The sequence below is a fragment of the Serinus canaria genome, chromosome 2 (assembly GCF_022539315.1).
Source record: "Serinus canaria isolate serCan28SL12 chromosome 2, serCan2020, whole genome shotgun sequence".
Classification (NCBI taxonomy): domain Eukaryota; kingdom Metazoa; phylum Chordata; class Aves; order Passeriformes; family Fringillidae; genus Serinus; species Serinus canaria.
Window position 1 is genome coordinate 31647215 of NC_066315.1, and position 23367 is coordinate 31670581.

The 23367-nt window shown below is 40.5% G+C and overlaps 1 protein-coding gene and 1 long non-coding RNA gene across 4 annotated transcripts in view; one reads left to right on the forward strand and one right to left on the reverse strand.

The window, feature by feature from the left end:
* LOC127059272 (uncharacterized) lies at nt 1–12286 on the forward strand. The gene is made up of 5 exons (XR_007776904.1): nt 1–110; nt 1994–2171; nt 3287–3516; nt 5804–7883; nt 12118–12286. It is a non-coding gene; the product is annotated as an uncharacterized LOC127059272 (long non-coding RNA).
* CDCA7L (cell division cycle associated 7 like) overlaps nt 10048–23367 on the reverse strand; it is an 18728-nt gene continuing 5408 nt past the window's right edge. Inside the window, exons 2-10 of one of the 3 annotated variants that reach the window (XM_018909494.3) lie at nt 21889–22035; nt 18601–18705; nt 17756–18112; nt 15977–16051; nt 14643–14825; nt 13090–13224; nt 12137–12286; nt 11354–11490; nt 10048–11006 (exon numbers count right to left, since the gene is read on the reverse strand). In XM_018909494.3, the coding sequence (XP_018765039.3) occupies nt 10976–11006; nt 11354–11490; nt 12137–12286; nt 13090–13224; nt 14643–14825; nt 15977–16051; nt 17756–18112; nt 18601–18705; nt 21889–22035 (1320 nt within the window). In that variant the 3' untranslated portion in view covers nt 10048–10975. Of the gene's footprint in view, nt 11007–11353; nt 11491–12136; nt 12287–13089; nt 13225–14642; nt 14826–15976; nt 16052–17755; nt 18113–18573; nt 18706–21888; nt 22036–23367 lie in introns of all 3 variants that reach the window. The other 2 variants (XM_018909495.3, XM_050971106.1) reach the window with 2 other exon arrangements.

Sequence of the window (23367 nt, forward strand, 5' to 3'; positions counted from 1 at the left end):
GTTCCACAGGAAGACTCCTTAGTGAGATCATGTAAGGTGGCCACATCACAGGTGCCTGGGACTGCAGGCTCTGCTGGATCTGTCTGCAAGAATTCCTCAGCCCAGCCCTGGTGAGAACCTTCCTATGTGCCTAAAGCTCTGGAACACAGTATGTTTCACCTAAGGGAAAGAGAAGACCCCACTTTCTCACCACCCTGCAGCAAGGTCTTGTCTGGCTGAGGGGGAATCAATTTTTCAGTGATTTATCCTGAGCAGATTTTGGCTGAAAGGGTTTGTGAGTTGTCCCACTGCTTGTCTACTTCTGCAAGTACAATTAATTGGTAGCTTGAATTCAGAACTTTGTAACTCTGCTTGTACAGTGACCTTAATCACATTGGATACACTTAGGTCTCCCTTTTCCTGGGAAAACTATTTTAAGGTGCTTCCATTTGAAAGTTTTGGGTGGGCATGGGAAAGTATCTCTTATGGAACTGCACTTTAACCAATGTAACTGATAAACTCACCAGTTTCAGCAGTCCAGAATGGCACTATCCTCAGAACTTACACTTACTCTTTGCACATTTTCTTCTTCAAAAAAAAAAAAAAAAAAAAAAAAAAGAAATGTTATACATTTCCTTGCATCTCACTCTTTCTAAAATAGGAAAAATAGCTTGTAAGACTGTTTCTAATTTTCCACTACCCCCTCACACATCTGTTCCTGCAGTTTTGTCAGGTTATCACCAGCTGACATATACTGAATTATTCAAATTTCATTATTAAGTTTTCATCCAGGACAGCAGTGTATGTGGAACTTCCATGACTCCAAAGGGCCAGACTGCCAAAGTTGCTTCTAATCAGCAGCAAATGCTAAAAATTTGGAGGCTACAAAAAGAAAACGTTGCTTTAAGTTTAGCTCCAAGGAGTTTTGCAGAGAAACTTCTTTAATCTGTTTTCATTTACACAGTTATAACAAATGTGGAGGTTTACACAGGGGTGTGTGTATATATGTACACACCTATATAATATAGATATATACTATATGTATTATATACATATGTACTTTTTAATGTGTATATAAATATTAAAAACCCAGTCTGCTTCTCCCTAGCTGCTGAGGAAGGCACTTTGGAGTACTGATTGTACACAATCTGCTAAAACCAGCCAAGAGATTTTTCAAGCGCCCTTTGCAGACTTGTTATTTTTCATCATCCAAAGATAAAAAAGCTCATTTGTGAGGAAAAAAAATAAAAATTATCATGTTAGGTGTGAGCAGGCCATTTGTGGAGCTGGGCTAAGCTGGGAAAAGTGCCCCTTTCACCCCTGGCTGTGGGTTGAAGCCTGCTTTTCGGCTGTGAGCGAGAGCAGCGGGCTGGTGTCTCCTTGGTCCCGAAGAAGCAGAATTTCATATGTCAAAGAGCCACACTCAGATGAAGGCAATTGGAAGTAACTGCTGAGAAGAAGATGCCCAAGAGTAAGTTGCCATGGAGATGGAAAGGCTAAACACCACTGTACTCCTGACCTCGAAAGAGGCTGATTTCTCCACATGACAGCTGAGGTCATGGGGGCATGGCGGGAAGCTCATCCTGCCGGCTCCAGCTCTGCCTCTAGCCTATGGATAAGTAAAGAATTACTGCTTTACTACTTTAGGTAGTCCATTAACCTTCACAAGCCTGAACTTTCATTCAAATAATTGCAAAATAAGTATAGGTGGCGAAACCTGAGCAGAATCACTGCTATTTTTATGCCCTTTGGAAAGTTTAGGGACCCAACCCTTCGTGTGGATCCACTGGTATTTTAAACAGTGAAGTTTCTTTCTTAGCTTTTTGCTGAATTGGAAAAAGTTAAAGTCCAGAATTACCAGCAAAACCAGAAAATCATTCAGTGACTGGTAGCCAAATGAATGGATGGTTGTCCTTCATCAGCAGTGGGATTTTGTATTCACTGGGGAGATTACCTTCTCTTTTTAACTTCTTGCTTTATGATGAGTTCTTTTAGCTACAAATTCATTCCACAGGGTCCATTAGAATAACCCACTGTGTGTCAGCTTTGATAGACCTTACCCGGGAACAGTCATAAAGACAGAAGGGCAGCAAGCTCCTGCTTCATACCCCAGTAACCCACAGCCTCCCTCTGTGCACATGACTCCCACAGATGCAGTAAAACCTGATTTAAGTGCCAGCAGAGAGAGACTGGTAAGTACAGATTGTCTGACAGAATTGATCTTCCACTCGAGGTAAATAACAGGGCTTTTTTCAAAACCTCAGCACTACTTCAAAGTGGCGTCTTAAGATACAGCTTATTGTGGGTGAGGTTAGTGGTGCAAGTTCAGGCACAGGTAAATGGCTGGTTGCAGAACCAAAATGACTTCAGAAATAAGTGCTTACTGGTGTTATTTTGAGCAGTAGCTTGTTGTAGACTGTTCTAAATGCCAGAAGCTGTTAAATGTTATTGTGATTTTGTGAAGTGGACCCTGCATTAGGAAGAAATAGCTTTTGTGAAAAGTACCACTTAGAGCTAGAAATATTTTTCAGCAAAAACAACTTCAAGCCTCTTTTAAATTGCATGCCGCTCTATGACAATAAGTTCAGAGAAGTTCTTTGAATTCAGTGAAGTTCTTACAGCACAGGAGATGGGGAAGTCTAGAAAAATAAATGTGACAGCTACAGCTTTTATTCTTTTTTTATTTATTACTTTTTATTTTATTTAGCCCACTGAGAGTATATCTCACCCAAGTCCTGTCTACATAAATCTTGATCTGCTCCAAAGTCCCAAGTCTTATCTTAAATATCCTGATAGAGTTAGGGTCTTCCTGTTCTATAGGAACAGTGCAGTTAATAGTACTTGGCTCAATACTGATCTGATTAAGGCCTTAATTTTTAATCCTGTTAAAATTATCACCACTGTCTATTGCACTGAGGCCAAAGCAGCAGTACAAAACCCCTTGCAATACTCCTGCACTTGGAGAGATGCAGTGGAGTAGCAAAATGGCATAGGAATCCTTGCTCGGCTGCTGAGGTGATGCAGACTTGCAGTACTTAAAATACACTTGCCTCAGTAGTGAAGGTCCTTAAAATAAATGCTAAGCATCCTCATGAAGTAAGAAGCACCCCCACAGAAAATGGAAGTGTCCAGAAATTATGCAAATAGTAACTATGCTGAGAATCCTTTGGTAACCCTTTTCCATTGTATCAGAACATGCAGCTGTCATGCCTAAAAACTTCAAATAAGTTTCTGAAACTTTGTAGGTACAGGAGAATGTTTCCTGGTGCCAGCATTACCAATAACATTATTGATTCTTCTCCTACAGCTTGAAAGGGAGCTTGGCACCATGTTTCTTGGCCTCTCCAAATCCGGTTTACGATAGATACCACAAATACATAGATGAAATGCTTCCATCTGAAAGCCCTGTACTATATGGACTGCACCCCAGTGCTGAGATGGGATTCTTGTCAACATCAGATAATCTCTTCAAAATTCCTTTGGAAAAGCAACCCATATATACGTGGGAGAGGGATCAGGCCAATCTGCAGTGAAGAGGTGAAGTTCTTCATTCAGTGTGTTGTCAGTGCTTTTAATGACGGGTGGAATACACATCTTACTGTGTTATTTCAGCAATAGACTTAATTTTGGGGACTGGGGGTGGAGGGAAGGCACCAAAATAGAAAAGATCAGATGAGTGTTAATGGTTGTGATAATGCATCAGGCTGGCCAAGAGGTAATGCACTAGGAAGACATTTGGACCAATTTCTTTTTCACATTGAATTTATTGTGGGGTAGGAAACAAGGTACTGATCTATGCCCTTTTTTTTTTTTTTTTTGTATACTTTTTATGAACAAGTACAGCAAAAATAACTTACTAGAAAAAAGGTGTGGTTGGTTGAATAGGTGGGTCTAGTCTTGGCCTCTGTCTTTTGTTCCCATCTCCTGCATGATAAAACTCCTTAAGGTGGCTTTCCCACACCTTCCCACTTGTGCCAAGCATAGGAAGTCCCTCCTAGCCCGCAGTCCTGACTTTTTCTGCTGCATTCACAGCACAGCCTAGCAGTGGAGTGCAGGCTTTCCATGCCAAGAAGTGCAGCCCAAGCACAGGTTCTTACACTGCTTCCCTTCCTGGGAACTTGTTCTGAGCAGGAGCCTTGTGGCTGCTCCAAGACTTCCCTTGCAAGCAGTAAAGGAAGAGGAGGTTTTCAGGGAGTTTTAGTTTTTGAGTAGTCTGAAGAGGTGAATCCTGGCAAAGGAGAGTGTCTGACCATCTGTTAGCCTCAGCACCTCACCACAGAACCTGGAGTCTGGCAGAACAATAACATTAATAGTGATAAACTATCAGATGCTGGGTTAAATGGACCAACCCTAACACCAGGATAAGCTTGGTCACTTAATCTGGGACACTGCAGTTCTGTTCACAGTCAAGATATGTCAGACACACAAATACATTAATATAGCCAAATTCCTTCCAGAAAAATTTAAAACGATGGGTTTTAAGCATGGAACATCACAGGTGCTTAAGAGATTAAATTAATAAAGGAGCAGGGAAGGAAAATGTAATCACAAATCTCAGCTAGTTCTGTTTTCAGATTTTGCCATCTTCTGCATCTTCCTTTCTGAGTGTAGATCTGAGAAACTATGTCCAGATGCCCCAAAGCCTGGCACATGATGAGACTGAGCCTTCAGTTCCTTATCCTTACCAGAGTTAATGAAAGTCCCCTATGACTGCCACTCTGGTTCTGCATTTCTCCTTCCCTTTCTTTACTCCCTTCTTTTCATCTGAGCATTTTTTTTTCTCTTATCACTATCAGATCATGGTGGTTTTGCAGGAGGAAATTTGACAGCTCTGCATGCAAGTAGCCAAACATTGCTTCATCTCCTGGGGGGAACTTGTGCTTTTCATGCTCAGTTCCCATCTACTTTAGGGAGTCTGGACTATAACATATGGCATTCATCATTAAGTCTGCCAAAGCTAGGGCTGAAACAGAGGCTGAGCTGCATTAATGCTGTGACTTCAATTCCTGCTCATTAGCACTGTTATGAATTGTTCTTCATTTATGTTCTGTCTCAGCTCCAGAGCAGGCCTGCAGGGAGAGAGGCTCTTTTGGGGGGTGATGCATGTCTGTGCCTGTGCTGTGTTTCGCCTAATGCCTGAGACAGCAAGGACTGTGGAGGGGTGGAGGGGGTGATGGAAGCCATTAGGTACTAGAGAACTACAAACTACTGATCACACTTGACTGAAAATCAAGACAGTTCCAGGGTGTATCCTAGTAACAGCAGTCATCCCAAGTCCAGGACAATGTGTTGGTAGGCTTCAAGGGTCAATGTTACCTGAAAATGTAAAGCTAAATAGGAGCTGCTAAGTGTTAATTGGTTTGCAGTCATTCCTCTCAATACTTTTGCCAAGAAGACAGCAAAGGTGATGGAGGGAGCATCTCTGTTTTTTATCTAAGAAAATGAGATATTTGTGCTCTTCTGAAGAAATCAGACACTTAGTAGAAGAGTCAGGAGTTGATTTGCTGGGACTTCTGTTGGATCTGTTGCATTGACCTAAAGAGGTTAAGAATGTCCTGGGTAATATTCTGGAAATGCTTCCTGAGAAGCTTAACAGAGCAGAAATCATCCAGGAAGACTATTGCCTGGAGACCCTATGCTCTTGCTTGCCTCAAAGAGTAAGGTGATGAACCTTTTCCCTTTCAGAGATCTGTAGGTCTTTCAAACAGCTGGACCTTGTTCTGAAGGCAAATTACTTATTTCAGGGCTTTTTGTGGCTCTTTTGGAAATGAAAGAATAGTTACTCTTTATGTTTATTCTTTTGTATTTTTATTTTTCTCCAAAGGGGGAGCTGATGTTTTTTGCTCACATGGAAATGCCACATTATACACAATATACACTCTTCTGTGATGTTGTGCCAGACACATGGACTAAACCAGCGTATGCACCCACACACAACTTTGTCCACTGGTAAGTACCCCACAGTGAGAGGATTAAGCTACTATGCAGAGCTAATCCAGTGTTTTAAGCCCAGCAGCCTTGTTCCATTCTTATTTCTTCCAACTTTTGTCCTAATGAAAGTCAGCTTTCCCTTGAAGTGGGTTTTGTAGAAACACCAAACACTTTGCTAAGGCAAAGGCTCTGTTACCTCCCTTTGTCCCAAGCACCAGCATGTTCAGCATCTTGTGGGATTCCTTTCTGTTAGCCTGCCACCAGCAGTGGTTAGGCATGGATTAAACAGGCATTGTTTCTGGAAATTCTTTTGATACCTCATGGAAATGTATGGTGCATTATGCCACTATTCAGAACCTCTGTAAGAGTCCCTTATGTTCCTGATTTGCACTTTGCTCTTGCTTATTGGAAGTTTAATTATGAAGTTTAAATACCAATGAAGATGGTATCAGACAATTTGCATTTAAGAAGGCATCTGCTGTTAGCAAAGCTGTTAACTTCTCATGGTGATGTTCAGGTTTCTCCCCAAGACAGCAGATTTAACAGGATTGACCATACTCATATTCTCTGCTGCCAGCAACCCATCCCATGCTGATCACCTTCTGCAACTCATTTCAGACATACTTAATGAGGGAAACAACAAATTCCACTGAAACTATCACCTTAGACTTACATAAGCTTATACTTTCTGGTGACTTCAGCCATGTACTTTCTCTGTAGACAAAAGGACTCTTTACACTTGAAAGTTTTTTGTTTGTTTGTTTAAAAAGCAGTTTACATACAGTTAAGAGCTATGGATGCTTCTCTTTTAGGGTTACTAAATGATTTCACTAAATGATTTTACTCATGATTTTCTCATGAGGTGCCAAGAACTTGACATCTGGACACAGGACATTGTGCTGCCAGCAGTGAGGCTTTCTGGCTTGTTCCATCCCCAGTGCTTTCTGACAGGTCAGCAGTGATGGGTGTAGGGCACCATGCATATGGTTTCAATGTCAGACATTTCTCTTTAACTACTGGTTATGTTTGTGATGCTGTTTGGAGAGTTAATCACAGCTTAAACAAAAAGATTAAAATCACCTTAACATTGGAATAATCCTTTCCTGAAAGCAAGGGGAACAATTCAAACTTGTCTTCAGACTACTCAGAAGTGTGAAGACAAAGCAGCTAAGGAAATAAGAGCTTGATTGTATAGTTTAAAAGAGGTTTAAGAGTGCAACTTTTTCTACCATTGTTATTTAACTAATTCAGTGCATATATCCTGGTACCATTCTGTTTTATTCTATAAAAGAGTTATGAGGCAAAGGAGAAAAATAAATCAAGTCTCCCAATCCTCTTTGTGCAGTTGTTGCCACAGTAGGGGACAGAAAACTTTCACCAGTGTAGTAAATAAAGCACTACATCTCATTTCTTGTCACAATCACAGAACACTAGCTGAGCTGGTTAGAGCTGCTAGGAACACCAAGGTTTGTGGGTTCAATCTCCATATGGATCATTCATTTAGGAGTAGGACTCCATGATTCTTGTTGGTCTCTTTCCTCAGAATATTCTGTGAATGTATGTTTGCATTTATTCTGAACAGCACAGGAGTGCTTGGTAACAGTGAAGCTCAAATTCTGCAAGGTCACCAATGGCATTGAGCTAAATGCCTCACTTGGCTAGCAGAAATGTGGCCAGGAGCTCCTCACAGGACACTGGGCTGGGCTGCCATAATTCTCTGGAGAAGGGCAGACCTCACACAGTCTCAGGCTCGAGCGTGATGGCCCAAGAGGTTGAAAGTTCTGACATTAAAATTACTGTCTGGATATAGAATTACTGAAAGCACTTTTTTTTTTTTTAAACTGTAATGCAGAGTAAGAACAACTGGCCTTTGGATAAGGTGTGCTCAATTGCAGATGTAGCCAAAAACGCCAAGGAGGAGTGAGACCACCCAGCAAGGGAAGGAGCCTGTATCTGTATGCCTTCCATGCAAGGTAAGAAATGAACTTAAATTGCTTGATCTAGTTCAGGGACTCTGTTAGGCAGTGAAGTTGCATCAAGAGTTGCACTAAAGCATTGTGACCCTATGAACAGCACCAAGAAGCTTAGGCATGGTGCTAGACTGCTGGCATTCGTCACTGTGGCTTTAAATTTCATACCAGCTTGATGTTCTAATCATTAAATATACTTCCTGCACTTAAAAAACTGTTAAGTATGTCTGAACAAGGTCTGCATTGTAGTAAAGCACCACCTCTAATCCAACTGAGGTTCAGAAACTAAAAGACTATTCCAGAAACTATAAATTTCACAGAAATGAACTTCTAGACATTTTCTGCAGCTCTCAGAGGTGCAGAATAGGGTTAGTAGTTAGCACATGTTGGCAACCTCGATCAAGTAACCCCACAACCTAACCCCCACAAAAAATCCACTAAGCAACCTACCAACAAAACCCCCCAAACCCACAAACCAACAAACATAAAATCCCACAAAAGTCATCTTTATCCTGCTTTTTTCTTCTACCTCGACTGAAAGTTGCCAATTCTAAATAAACAGATATAAAGAATTACAAATGTTTTATCTGCTGGGTCATACTGCTTATAAAGCTTTTGGGGAGACATATCAAGAACAAATGGAAGTACTTGAGAACACCTGTATTTTGGGTCCCTTCCAACTCAGAATACTCAGTGATTCTGTGATTAGCATGAGGTATAATTAGGTGGGCAAAGTGTAAGAATTAAGAGATTTTTTCCATCTGGACATTTAAGCAGTCAGTTATTTCAGTAGCTGTAATAGGGTTGTAGACTGTCCCTGAATGGAAACCGTGTTCACCTTTTGAGCTGCAGCTCCTCTTTTAACAACCTTCACATGATAAACACCGTATTTTGTTCTTCTGAATCTGTATCTTCCTGAGACTGAAGCATCTAGTCAGAAACAACAATTCAGACCTGCTGTCAACATGAGATTTTAGTTTTAACTGAGAAAAGCTGTCAAGAAAGCTACAGCTCATTAGGGAAAGGTGAGTGACTCCCAGTGGCAATCAGAGAAACACCACAGTTACTCATACTCTTCACCAGACCTGAATATAACAAAAAGAAAGCCACTCTTTTGGAAAGGAGCTGCTACTACAGTAGGTAAACCCCAAGAGGAAAGTTGGGGGGAATGGAGCAATGGCAAGGATGTCATTTGAATGTTGCTTTTTGAAATGGGGGAATCAACTTTTCAGAGGTTTTTTTTTAGACCACTGTCAGTCCAAGGGCAATACAGTTCATTCCTCCTCTGGAGATGAGGAAAGCATCAAGGAACCTTGTGTGTACAGTTTGGTGTTTACTTATATAAAAATTCCTATCACTACAGTCTCTGCTTTTAGTAAAAGGGCATGTTCATGAATCCCCAAGTACAGTCCAGACAGATGCTATGGACTCATCTCTGCATTTGAGCAAAGAGATGATGCACAGCAGGCCAACAAAATCTAAATCTAAATCAACCAAATCTAAAGTCTACACTCCATCTGCATGTTCAAATGTAGCCTTAACTATTTAGCAACTGTTTAAACACAAATGATTCTGGTCTTGCACTACAGAACATCACGTAAAGCAGGTGCTACTATTACTGCAGGCACCACACAGGACAGTGGGGGCCAGAGCAGAAACATGGTTCAGGAGCTGACTTCAGCAATGCCAGACATTTTTTAAAAGGCTATTCCAGTGGATCAAAGGGAAAACAAGAATGTTTATGAATGTCCAGCTTATAAAAGAAAAAGCAGGAGGACAACTTGTGTTTTGACTTTCAAGCTGAAAATTGAGAAGTCAAGTAAATGGGTTCTGGCAGGAATAGCTTCACTCCTGGCAGTTTCATACTAAGCATTCAATAAAACACGCTGCTTTCTCAGTCTGCCTGATAGTAAAAAGAGAGATTTTTCACAGCCAGCTAGAGCAAAAGCTAGAGCATAAGTGTTACACTAAGGATTGTGTTTTTGTCTCACAAAAACACAATCCTTAATGTAACACTTATGTGGTCTATGTTGTTATTTCCTCATCCGTCAATGTTGTGTTCATGTGTTTCTCCACACAATGATTATTGATCTCCAAGCACCATTACACTTGCTCTGGGAAAGTTAATGGTAAACATCAGCATCAGGGTTTAGTTTGGATCACAAAATACTCTTCTTTAGACCAGTCTTTATTCTCTACACAAAAAGAAATGTGTATATTACAAGATTTTAACATACTTTAACATGCAATACAAATATCTTGCATTTAAATGAAGTTGTTTGAAAGCCTGGTTGTACAAATGAAAAAATATCTAAGTATGAACTGTAAAACTGTAAGTAAAAAAACTTAATCCTGAACTCTGATATAGACCAGTTACAACAGGTGGGTAGATGCTTCAGGCAGCAGGTGCATTACTCAAAAACTGCTGGTGAGAAGTTTTCTTGGATTTTTTTTACTGGGATATTTTCAAATTCTTTTTAAACACTCTTCTACTTTCATGGTTTGATGAATAATTGCACTTTGGAATAAAATTTTCAGAAACCATTCTTGCACTGGTAGATTGCATCACCTTTGGCTGGAATATAATGGCATTCAGATGAAAGTATCTTTTCCTTCTTTGCAAGGTCAAGTTCTATAAACTACAGGTGGTGAAACAGGTTCAGAAAGTAGAGCTGGAAAAATGCTTTATGGTCAAGCTGGTAGACAAAGGTGTTTTGTTTCTTTGAAGACGGGGTGCTTTGAAGGTAGTTGTTAAACACCCTTTCTGCAAACTTGCACAATTATATAAATAAAAACATTGCTCATTTTGACCAAGCTCTCCATTATGTGGTTGTGTAGCTCTATTAAAAATTAACCACTCAAGGTTCAAGAGTGCCATTTCACTTTACATATAGGTCTGTCCATGTAGATTTCTCGACCAAAATATTTTCCTGAGAGATCTTTTGCATAAGACCATATCAATCAACAAGTTTCCAATAGAGAAATGAATAAGCTATATACTACAACTCTATTTTATGTAAAACATAGTAATACACTTCTGAAGTCAAACTGTTAACATAGTAACCAGTTTCAGGCATGGCTTGAGTTCAGTGCTCTCAATTGTCATCCGCCAGTTGTTTTTGTAAACTAGAAGATATGAGAAAACAGTGTTAGTGCTTTTCAGGAAACTCAGCTTCCCCATAAATTTCCATTCCTGAAGATGATAACTTCCAAAACAGCACTTCTATACACTTCAGCCAACCAACAGAGATTTCAAAATAGGCAGAAGTCTTTCAATTTTTTTATCAAATTAGTTGTTTACACAGACAATATACATCACTTCAAATAAGCTGATTTCAGCCAAGGAAAAAATCTGAAATCCAAGGAACTTCTTTTGCATAGGTGCAGGATTTGCCCCAGGGCACAAGAAGTCAAATGTTATTTAAAGGGCTGTAACAGTTTAAAAAGGAATGACCAGAGGGCAGAGCTCTCACCTTTCCAGGTACTCCTTGACATTGTTGTAGCCATAGAACTTGGCCAGGTGGATGAGCATGCCGGTGGCACAGCGCCCGTCCCGCCGGCGGCAGTAGCTGCAGTTGCACACCCCGCGACAAGGAGGACAGATCCAGGCCTGCAGGGGTGTGAGCGTGGGAGGGGGGAAAGCAAGTCATGAAAAATGTTATACTGGCCTTCCTGTTGAGTATGGCTTAGCCACCATGTGATTGTTCAGAGCAAGGTTTTACAAGCCTCTATCAGCCAGCCACCCAGCCAGACAACATTATTAACATTTTCCAAATTCTGCAGTATTAGAGAAATTATTAAGTGCTTGAATACTTCTTACTCGGAAGCTTCAGGTTCTCTGATGTGCTCAGTACTGATTTTCAAATAGACTGAAGTCATCTGTAATGCCTAACATTCACTCCATACTAAGCTGACTGTAGTCAACCCCCTAGAAAGAGATGGGTACCCACTGTGACATATTCCTTTGCCTCTCTCTGCCTGCTGGGCAGAGACAATTCCTGGGACTGAATTAACCAGCTGGTACATGAAGTCAGGCACCCCCAGGCTGCCCAGCACCTGCACATAAAAGCACAGGTGCTAACAGAGAAGCCACTGCCACACTGGGCTAGCACATCATAGCCATTAGTTAGTACTACAGATCTGCTCTTAGCAAAAAAGTTTGAACCCTGTTATCACGAGCATATTCTTAACATCACAGATTAGTAACAAAACTGTATTCATGACACTTTCATTCCAGGTTCAAGAATGATACTTACTGGATCAAGCAGAGCTGACTTCACATCTTCACCGTATCGATTTCGAAGACAGGGTCCACAGAACTGCCCCCTGACTCCTCCACAGCCCTGCTTGCGACAGATTGTCTTTGTATCAGTTGTCTTCTGTCGACACTGGTGGCAAGTACTACCCTAAAGGTGGAATGAAAGAGAAAAATATTTGTATGAAGGACATCTTAAATGCCCATTGATGAGCTTTCCTAATAATAATAAGCACAAACTTCAAACCAAAGTCAAATTAAACAATGAAGAGCAAGTTCTGTTACTATGATAAATCATATAACGATGCTAGGAATTTTACAGAGACAGCGCCAAGTTTCAGTTGCATTGGAAGTCTCAAATTACATGAACCTCATAATCACAGTTCTGGTCCTTTCTTCTCTCTAGAAAAAACCTACAACTATTGAGAAAATGATCTTGTGATTCATCCCTGCCCATACAAGCATGACATACATGGTAAGATGATCTTTATGATAAGCAATAGCCAAATCCAGTGAAAGCAAGGAAGGAAAAATTCCATTAAGAACACTGGACACTACACAACCTGTACAGAAATGTCATTTTCAGAGGTACAAAGAACAGCAGGGATCACTTTTATTTAATAGTACAACGCAACATTTTTATTAGTAAGAGAGACAAAAAGGATGCCAACTCTAACCAGTGGCAAGTAATCACTATAGCAAACTTGACTTAATAGCTCTGTGGCACAGAAACACTTTTCAGGGGCAAAAAGCCAGTGGGGACCATCAACCACCACCGCCAAGCCCATAGAAGTCTGGCAAAGCTTTCAAAGCTGTACTTGTGTGACATAATAACAATGAGCTGAGCTCCCCACAGCCTCAGGAAAGGACACCTTTTAGCAAACACCAGTGAAATAGTGAGAGACTTTTCATTTCAAGCACACAGACACACTGAAGAATATGGCAACCACTTACAAGAACTTTGTCATAGATTTTGTCTCTAACAGTGATTGCAATGTTGTCCAAGTCCTCCTCAGTTATGTCTTCTACCGGGCGATGAAACGAGTACTTGGATGACCTCCGTCTTTTGCGTACTCCACAATCCCCCTGCTAAACAAACTCATCTCAATACCTTTTGTCTGATGTCATGAAGCATCTGTCACCACACTTGGTGACAAATTCCTTCATTTACAATGAGCATGCAGTCCACACCTGACAAACTACAGGCTCATGCACCAGTGGAAGAACAGGGAACAGTTTCCAAATCATCCCTGCCTCTTTATGTCCCTCTCCTACATAATATTTTCTTGACTACACTTTGTATTAATTTTATTTAATTCCTTTCCATCATTACTACTTCTATTTGCACAAATCCTTGACATGTTTTACTGCTAACTTTTCTTTGTCTTCCCTCTCCTCCTCCACTGTAACTCTTCATACTCCATTCCTTCCCTCTCAAAATCAAGACCATCTGCCTTCCCATGCTTTCATCCTTCAATCTCCTTGCATGTTCTCTAGTTGCCTTCTCCAATGACAATCTCTAATGTCCTGCAAAAAGAAACCCTCTACTTAAGTTTTAGGTTAGTCCTGCCAATCCCAGCCCTTTCTTATTAACCTGTTAATTGGAAGAGAATACTCCACTCACCATTAAGTGATGTTTTTTTCCTTCTAAATAATCATTCTCTTTTGACTCCTATTCATGAACAAATCTCATCAGATTCTTAGCTTTCCCCATACCTGTCTCTGAAAACCTCATTTGTCCTTCACTCTAGATCAGTTCTGTTCTGTCCAAAAAAAGTCATTTAACAGCCCAGGTTCTCATTTGGTGCTACTCCTCCCTCTTCTAATAGCCAAGTTCCCTCTATAATGCTTTAACTATGCCCAGCACTTGTTCCTACAAGCAGAACTGGGATCCAGCCTGTAAGGATTCAAACTTAAAGGGTCTTCCTCGTAAGGGCTATACAGAAAATATAAGCAAGACAGAGGACCACCCTAGGCTACAGGAGGAAAAAAAAAGTATTTTTAAAAATAGGAAAGAGTAAAATCTGCAACTTTTCAATTACTAGCCTGTATATTAACAGTTTGCTGGTGCAGATTCCCTTAATTAGTTCTCAGTTCAGCCATATAACTCACATCTTCCTTCTGCTATTTCCAGAGAAGGATTTTTGCCATTTTTTTTCCTGAGTCTGGTAATAGAGAAGATCTGCTCTGCCACCTCCATCACCCCACTGCCTTGCCACTCCAAGGTTTTGTACATTACGGGCTCTAGTAATTTTCAGATGAAGAATTAATAACAGACCAGAAGTTAACTGCCTTGTTATGACTGAGTAACACTGGTCACAAATAGAGCCCATTTAACAGTTGAAAGATGAGACATAAAGGCCTGGAAATAACTTCTTCTGTAGCTAATCCCAAGCAAAGATTTTCCATAACTTTGCATAGGATGTGATGTCTAGTCTAAGTGCTGGCCAACAATTTAAATATTTCCTAGTTCCTGACTACCAGAGATATCAAAATCTGGCAAATACCACACTGAGTCTCTTCAAGAGGTTTTGTTGTCTGTAGCTACAGATGTGTTCTGCAAATCTGACAGCTGACACAGTAAATTTTTCCAAGGCAAATTTTTCTGGTGGACGAGCAGTTCTGGTTGGGTTCATTCGGCGCGTTATCTGGCCTTCAGAGAATGTTCTCCTTGGGGTTTTCTTCTGTTTCTACAAAGAGGAGAAAATTCCAGTAACTGTCTTTTCAGTTATGTTTGTAGTGTTAAACAACAACCAGAAACTAGAAACAACCTGTCTGTACCACACTTGTACTATCATGAATTGATCTACTGTTCTCCTACTCCTTATTTGCTAAGCCAAACCCCACCACCAATAATACTCCCTACACTCTATGTCTTTTTGTTACTTTTAAATCACACCTCAACATCAAATTCCATTCCAATTAACATCACAGAACTATACCAAAATTTAACACATGGCATATTAGGGTGGAAGCTGGTTCTCACTGCTCTTTGGTAGCTAAATATTCAGATTTTCCCACAATCTGAATACACAGTCGAGGAACATTGAGGAATACACAGTTAGAGGAACAAGCTGAATTATCATTAATTTTCTTTTAAACTTTTTAAACTGAAAGGGTATTAAGAAGCTGCTTCATTTAGTTCAAGATTGCTAATTTTGGAAATTCCTGGGAGGGACAAGGTACCCTCTTCACACTGTCACACCTTCCAATTACTGTGTGATTCAGTTCATGCAACAGAAGTCCTGCATGGACATCTACCCTACATGGACATCTCCCAAAGACATGGCCCTTCAAGATTTCCTCAAATCTTTTCAGTTTATAATATACATGGAAAAATGCTACTTTACAGAGAAAGAAGGGTTGACACTCCTCTGCTTAAGGCTGAGAAAAGTCAATTGAATTAACTACTGTATCATTTCTGTTTGTGTTGAATGGTTCAATTTCATGAGCACAGCTCTACTGGGAAGCATGAATTTTAGAAGAAAAGCTTACAAGAGGGAAATTAACAGAATCTAAACCCAAAGGAAAGCAAGTACTCTTCCTTATTCCCACATGCACAGACATTTGTCTAAGATCTCCAATAGTATTTCTGGAGCAAAAATGATGAAGTAACATCTCATCTTGGTCTTTGTCTTTCTTCAAAAATTACCTTAAAAAATTCCATTTCCTCATGTAATCTCTGCCACTTCACGAACCATAGCAAATTTATTCAAATGAAGTGACCAAACCCAAAGAAAACCAGAAGAAACTTGCTGTAAGTTTCTAATGAAACACATTAAGTCTGACATCTAAGTCTAACAAAAATTACTGTCACCATCAACCAGTACTGGGAACTTACTGAAGGAGTTGTGGAGGGTGTTTTCACTGGGAACAGGTCCGGTATGGAATTCAGTTCTGCCAGCAGCTGGGCAAGCTGGAATCAAGTAATGTCACATTGAAAACTCATTGCAACTTACAAAACAAGCAACACAACTTACCGTCCATTCCTCACATGCACTTCAAATTACAGCTAAACATGTGCAAGGAACCTTTATGGAAGCCCTTAAATAAAGTGGGGCTAATAAAAGGGGTTAATTTACTCTGCCATGAGCAAAAACTCTGCCAACGATACTAACTTTATAGCTTCCACTAATTCTTACTGGGAATTAGAACTAGCCAGATTTACAAAGTATCTTGTAAAAACAGCACCAAAAGAGTGCATTACAACATGGTAATGACTGTTAACGAGAAATTAAGTTCATATGATAGGAGGGAGAATAAAAAGACAGGGTGCCAGAAGACAGTAAGATGTTCCCAGTGAGCTTTTACTGACTGCAGATACATCTGTGCTCTTTGCCAGAGAGTTCTGCATCCCCTTAAGCAGTACAGACACTGGGTACATACTCATTACAAAGTTAGAGAGCAACAAAGCCCCACTGGCTATTCCCCCAATGCATGCATGTTCTGAACATGTACAGCATCAGAAGTACTTGAGCAGGATGATGATTTCTTGCACTGTGCACAAGATGTCTTGAAAGTACATTTCCACAGAAGCAGTGGCTGATAGGTACAAAAAAAAGCACTGACCTGTTCTGGAATTCCAGAATGAGGCTAACTTCTGAAAAGCCACTGGTAGTGGGGATGAGCCAAGCTGCTAGCTCTCTGAGATTGCCACAGCCATCAAGACATTAAAAGCTGAATACAGTATTTCTCAGTAAATACTTCAGTGTGGCATTTATTAAGAGCTATTTAATGCCTTTAAAGTACTGCTCCAGTGAATTTCACAGTGGTTGAACTGCAAGGAAGAGTGGAAGGTGAGAAGGACCAAGGAGCAGCAAGACCAACACAACAGCAGTGGGAACACATGACAGATTAGAAGTGAAGGTACAAAGCTGAAGCAAGTTTTTACACAGGAGCTGCAGTCCCACACCAAGAGGTATTGCTTGAGCCCTAAGACTGCTTGGAAGCTACAACTTTCCCTGAAACACAGTAAAACTGAAGGAGCTACTAAAGACTGAACATCAGTTTGGATTACATAGCAGCATGATCATTAAAGAGGGCTGGTGGCATGTTGGATAATAGAGGAAAAAGCATCAGTAAATGATCAGTTGCTCTTTTCCGCACCTACACACACATACACACACACACATTCAGCAGTTATATAGTAAAGCAATATTGTAAAAATCACATCCCACACAGCTGAAAAATTGCATTTATCATCCTCAGCAGCTTTTAGCTGGCATTCCAATCAGGAACTGCAGCAGATCTGTCACACACAAACAGCAGAAACACTATTGTGCAAGCAACACCATGAACCACCTAAAAGGACCAGCTGGTTTTCTGACATGTTCTGAAGGCTGCAAAACTTGGTCATTTATAACTTTGTTCATATCCACATTAAAAATTCTTAGTCCTACTCTGGTTTAAAACTTGACCAGGCTAGTCCCTATTGAGGTTATTTTAGGGGTAAATGTCTGAGTGCTGAGGGTCCTCCAGGGTTTCCCCAGGTAGAAAATTCACCATAAGATTTTCCCAAAGTTCCAGCACAGCACCAGCAGGGACCCTAAAATACAAGTATGCTAAAGCTAAGTAATTGGATGTAAATGTCAGAGAACAAAACACTGCTCTTAAGTCTTACCATGGCTTTATTTTCTTTAATATTTATGGCTCTCTTAAGCAGTGCACTGGAACTTTCCTCCTGTGTTTCTTTAATGTCTTCTTCAGACTCTGAAGCAGAGCCCTCTACTTTGTCCGACCGCTTGATGCTTATTTCTTTTGAAAGAGGTGTGAGGGATTCACTGTCCTTTAGAGGTAAATCAGGCAAAGCCTGTTCAGGTACTTTTTTCTCAGATGACTTCCTGGTGGGAAACTGTAAAGCAACACGAAGGCCAAAGCTTCTTCTCTTGGGGGAAACCTTCTTCATCTCTTCTTCCTCTTCTTTCTCATTACCCAACAAATTATCGCATTCTCCATCACTCAAGTCTGACTCCACCATCTGGAGGTGACAAAAATCCCATGTTACATTATTGACTCTGACATAAGAGAGTTAATTTTTAAATCACTAGTTCTAGACAGCAGTCTTTCCACCCAAAGGCACCACCATAAATTCACCTAAATTAACATCTTTTTACAAGTTCACAGTACACAACTTCTGCCTGTGCAGAGATCAACAAAACATCTACATATTAGTATTGTCTGGGATACAGACATGGCTGTCTCCAGAGGAATCTTGTACAATCCACAAGCAGTGGAAGTAGTTCTCATTTCTAATATGTGATGCTACATTAAATGAAGCATTCTTTCCCTCTTTTAGGACAACACGTTTTAATTCAGCATGAAAAAAGAGCATCATAGTGTATCAGAGAAATTCCTACAAGAACATGAACTTTACACTGAAGAGACAGAAAAAAGAAGAAGTCAACATATACATTCACATGTAGGTGTGACTGCCTTTACCAGAACTTGTTTCTTGTTCACATGCACCTCATTTGAAGGGAAGCCCTCAAACACTTCCGTTTCAGAGTCAGTGTCCTCAGTGAAAATCCTCCGCAGCTCTTCGGTGAGGTATCTGGACTGAAACTGGAGCCCCTGTAAAAACACCACTCAGTAGCTGTGAGAGGCAGTCAGATACAGAGCATTCACACAGCCACAATAAGCAGGCTTTGAGGGTCAAAGCAGTGCCAACTAAATAGCATACTGTGAAAGCACTTTGCAGGCAAAGCCTGTCAAAGAAACAAAAAACAAGAAGACAACATTCAGTTTCAATATTGAGTTGTTTTAGCTTTGCAAGATTTTTTTTTTCTTCATTTTGAGGATAAGGCTTTAACTGAGCTACTTCTTGTGGGGGAAACTTTCTCCTTCCCTTCTTCTCTTCTTCATTACTACCCAATAAAAATAAACTCTTAGTTTTCTTGTATGTACATTATCATGTTGTTTTATGTATTTTCTTCTGTTTTATGTATTTTCTTTAACAGACCTTGAATAGAAGAAAATACAAATGAGAGATGGAGTCTGCTCCTTGTGCTGTTACACCATCACTGAACTGACTGATACCAACACAAATGATCAGAGCTTTAAACAGCCTAACCAATATTCCTCCACCTTTCAACTTCTCAACTCTCTGGTTTTTTGGGGGATTATCATTCCCATGTGTTCTAGGGTAGACAGCTCTTCAATTTCAGCCTATAGACCAGGAAGTAAAAAGACCTCATTAAAACACTCTTCATGATATGTAAGTTACATCCCAATTAAACACAAGGCTTTTACTAAATAGAAATGTATTTCCATACTTCCAACAAGAACTAGTAGAAAACCATTTAATCAACCTGTTCCTGCTAATCTCTTGAGAGACTTGTTCCTGGTAGGAATATAATCCATGTTCACATCACACCTGCCTCTTGAAAGTCAGCAACATATAAGTTTGCTTCCCCGATTTTCCTCTGTTACTTCTTCCTCCCACACAAGAAACAAAAATTACCTTTAATACAATGCATTTGCTAAATATCTTTATTCTTCCTTTCAATTCCCTCCCTTCCCTGACTTTAATTACACATTTCTTTATTTTAAGATAATATCTGGTGGAAAAAAGATACAATAGACGAGTGGAAAAACTTAGAGGGGAATGGGAGGGGGGAGCCACTGCATATGCTGTTTCTTTACACTTAAACATCTACAAATTATTATGGGTAATTGTAATGAGTTTTCTCTGAGGAAAATTACTTTATTCTTTTGTTGATAGCTGCAGTGCAGCTGCTTGAGAAAGGAACAAACACAATAGGGAAGTTACTTTAAAGTTAAATGGCATTTCTTGGAGGAAACTGAAGATTTTATGTATTCTGTGTTTTTAGGAAATTCCACATTGAAGGTTGATGGGGGAAATATGCCATTTGTTAGCTAAAGTAACTAAAAATAACACACCTACAACTATGCTGTTCATCTACGAAGAACAGTCTACACCAGGTAAAATACACACCAGGGATACCTATTGTGGGAGAAATTGTGGGAACTGGCAGAACTGCAGAGATTATCAGAGCAGGACTGCAGAAAGCACTGAGGAAAAGCAGGCACACAGAGGTCACTACTTGCTCACTCATTTGCACCTCAGCATCCAAGGGAACACCTGATGCACTAACAGCCCATTTGCCACCCCAGCTGGGCAGCTACCTTGCCTCCTTTCTCAAGAACTGCTGAATTTTTCTGAACTTCCCATCACTTTGCCCTTTGCACCAAAACCCTTTTGTTTCCTGCACAAGTACCAACGGCCTTTTGCAGCAATTGTGGTGTTTGGCATCATGAACACAGGATGATGCTCATCCTGATGCAGGGCCCTGATGTGCAACGACTGCAGATTATGCTGCAGTTGGATGGAACTCAGGGTATTTTTACTGTATCATTTAGTGGTAAAGAAATTAAATTCAATACTGATCAAGATTTAAAATAATTCTCATCCCAAGGGAAACACAGGAATGATAAGGAAGGCTGCACTTCCAGTGTAAATCTGGAACAAGGCTCACTGGGATTCTCAGCAATGCATGTTAAACTAACTACCTATCTCTTCCACAGCATTTTTCATCAGAGGATTTTAAAATGCTTTGCAGAAGAAATCATAATCATAAACTCTATTTTACAAGGTGGGAAATCAAGGGAGGGAAAAGTACAGTCAGGTGTCTGCAGCCCCCAAGTAGGCAGAAGCAGAAGCTCCCACACAAGGCTCCCCCTCCACCACCAATACCTCTCCCCACTTACCCTTCTTGATGCTCCCCACAAAAACAAATGCAAAAGCAAGCAACCTCCTGGTTTGTTGAAGTTGCCAGTACTGCTGTCTAGCAGCCAGATTACAAACCAACTTAGATCCCAGTACAGTAATTACATTTTGGACACTATCTTTCTCCATAGCACAGACTGTGGCTCTATCCCCAAAAGGTTTCTGCACTCACCTATAAAGGCTGAGAAACAATACATACTTGTAACAAGCCTTATTCTGTCTCTTTCTTTGGCTAAGACTAATCATCTTCCTTGTCATCAGCACCTCTTAACCAGGTGCTGACCCAATGGACAGGGAAAATAAAAGAAAAAAAAATTCAATTATCTCATCAATGAAAAAGAAGGACCTTTGCAAGAGCACAAATGACAAAAGCATCTTATAACACATTAGCCCATGGCTATCAAGCATGTAATTATATGTCTCCAAAAGACTAAAAACTAAATTTTTTGCCACCCAAGACAGCACACCAGTTCTATTCTTTTCTTGTGAATTCAGCTGGTATCTCCAGCTACCAAAGAAGAAAAAATATCAAATCATTGTGCTGATCCAAGCCACTTCAGCAAGAGAGCAAAGAACCAGCAGATTGCACTACTGCAGCAGGAGCTGATGCTTTCTCTGGATTACCACTATTAAAACACAATTTTATTGCAGACACAGCATGGAGATATTTCTGGAAGAAATACTTTGAAGTCTACATACTCACAAATGCCCATCTAATATCCAGAAACATCTTTCCAGCATGGTAACTCCCTTTTTCCTGTTTGCTACACTTACCTATTTCACTTAAACTCATCTTTCAATGAAACACATTTCCTTTTTTATATTGTGAAGGAATTTTCAAAAGCAACCACTAAACCCTGAATACTAACTTTGTCTACATTTAAGTTTAATATGGGCACTGCAAATTACAGGTTAAGGGGAGAGTTATAATTCACACAGTTCTGACACAGGCTCAGAGCATCACTACATCCCAAGAGCATAACTGGACTATGGAAATCTGTTCCTACCTCTTTTCCAGACTCCAGGGGATCAAAACTAGCACAGCTGTTCTCTGACAAGAAGCTTTGTTTGGAAGCATCATCTTGGAATCCTGGAAAATCTTCACTGTCACTGGGTGTATTAAAAATGTTGGCCAGATCCTTGGGTACCTGTTTCTGATTCAAAACAAGACAGAAAATATGAGTCACACATTCCAACTTAACAGGAAAACTCAAATTTGCAACCATACAGCTTATTTTTATATTCCTATGAAAGCACAAGTCTGCTGCACAAAATATGCTGTGTGTAAATTGTACCTTATTTAGCTCCAGGAAAATTCTGTATAGACTGCTTTAATCCCTGAATACAGACTCAAGATCTGGGATTAGAGAGGAGATGCAATACATAGGGTGTTCAACTCCAAAGGAAAGTACTTCAGAGACATAAAAATCCATGCCTCATATTTGCAAGCAGGAGCTCAGGGTGCCCTTACCCATGGGGAAACCCACCAGCCCTCCTTCTCTTCCAGAGCTAAGATGGCTCAGAGGTGAGGAACACAACTTCAAACCTAACACAAAGCTAAAGTACAAAGAAACCTGACCTTTAGATCCCACAGTACCATTATGGATTTTAGCAGACACTTAGCTAACTCCAAAAACAAAACCAATGCAGCTCGGTCAGTAGTGTCACAGAGCTTCTCCTGTGATACTTGCTAAGAGAGTGAAAATAACCAAGAACATTCCTCCTTTGCTAGAAGCCCATTATGTGGCCCGCCAGGAGAGGGGGAAGCACAGCCAAGGGCAGGCAGCAGCCTTCCTGAGATGACCAAGGTCACAGCTACAGCATTCAGTAAGTCCAGTCCCAGCCTAAGAGACTCATAACACCACCTCCAACCATTCCACTGGGCCATATACCTCACAGCAAACACTTTGGAAAAGGCTCTGCATGTGCCAGGACAGTAAGAAAGCCTTCAGACAGTTCCCATGTGGGCTGCTTTAGGATCTGCTGTGTGTAAGGATGGGATGAACAGATCAAGCCTTAAAAACCAAGGAAGAAGGCATTTTGCTAAGTTTCAGAACACATTTTCACTCATTCAAGTATCACCTGGAAAACCATTCTGCTAGTCACACAAATGCTCTGGGAGAAAAGCATCTCCATTTCCCACCAGCATCCAGACACACTCATCCCCTACATCCCCTGGACCACATATACACACACACAAACCACTCCAACTTGAAACAAGCCTCTCTGCTGTATGCTAAAGCCACACTCTCATTAACTCTCAGGAACATGAGATCAATGACTGCCTGGTCAAAGGCCAATTCCTCATCTCAAAATGCTGTTTTCCAGCCCTGAATATCCCCCAGTACATCTCAGAGATGAGGTTCAGAACCGAGAGCAGACTGTCCTTTTCCACTGTCACAGAAAACTAAGGTTGCTCACACAGGGCATATAATGATGATTTTTTTTTTTTCAAAGTTTACTTGTGGCAAGGCAAATGACCCAAA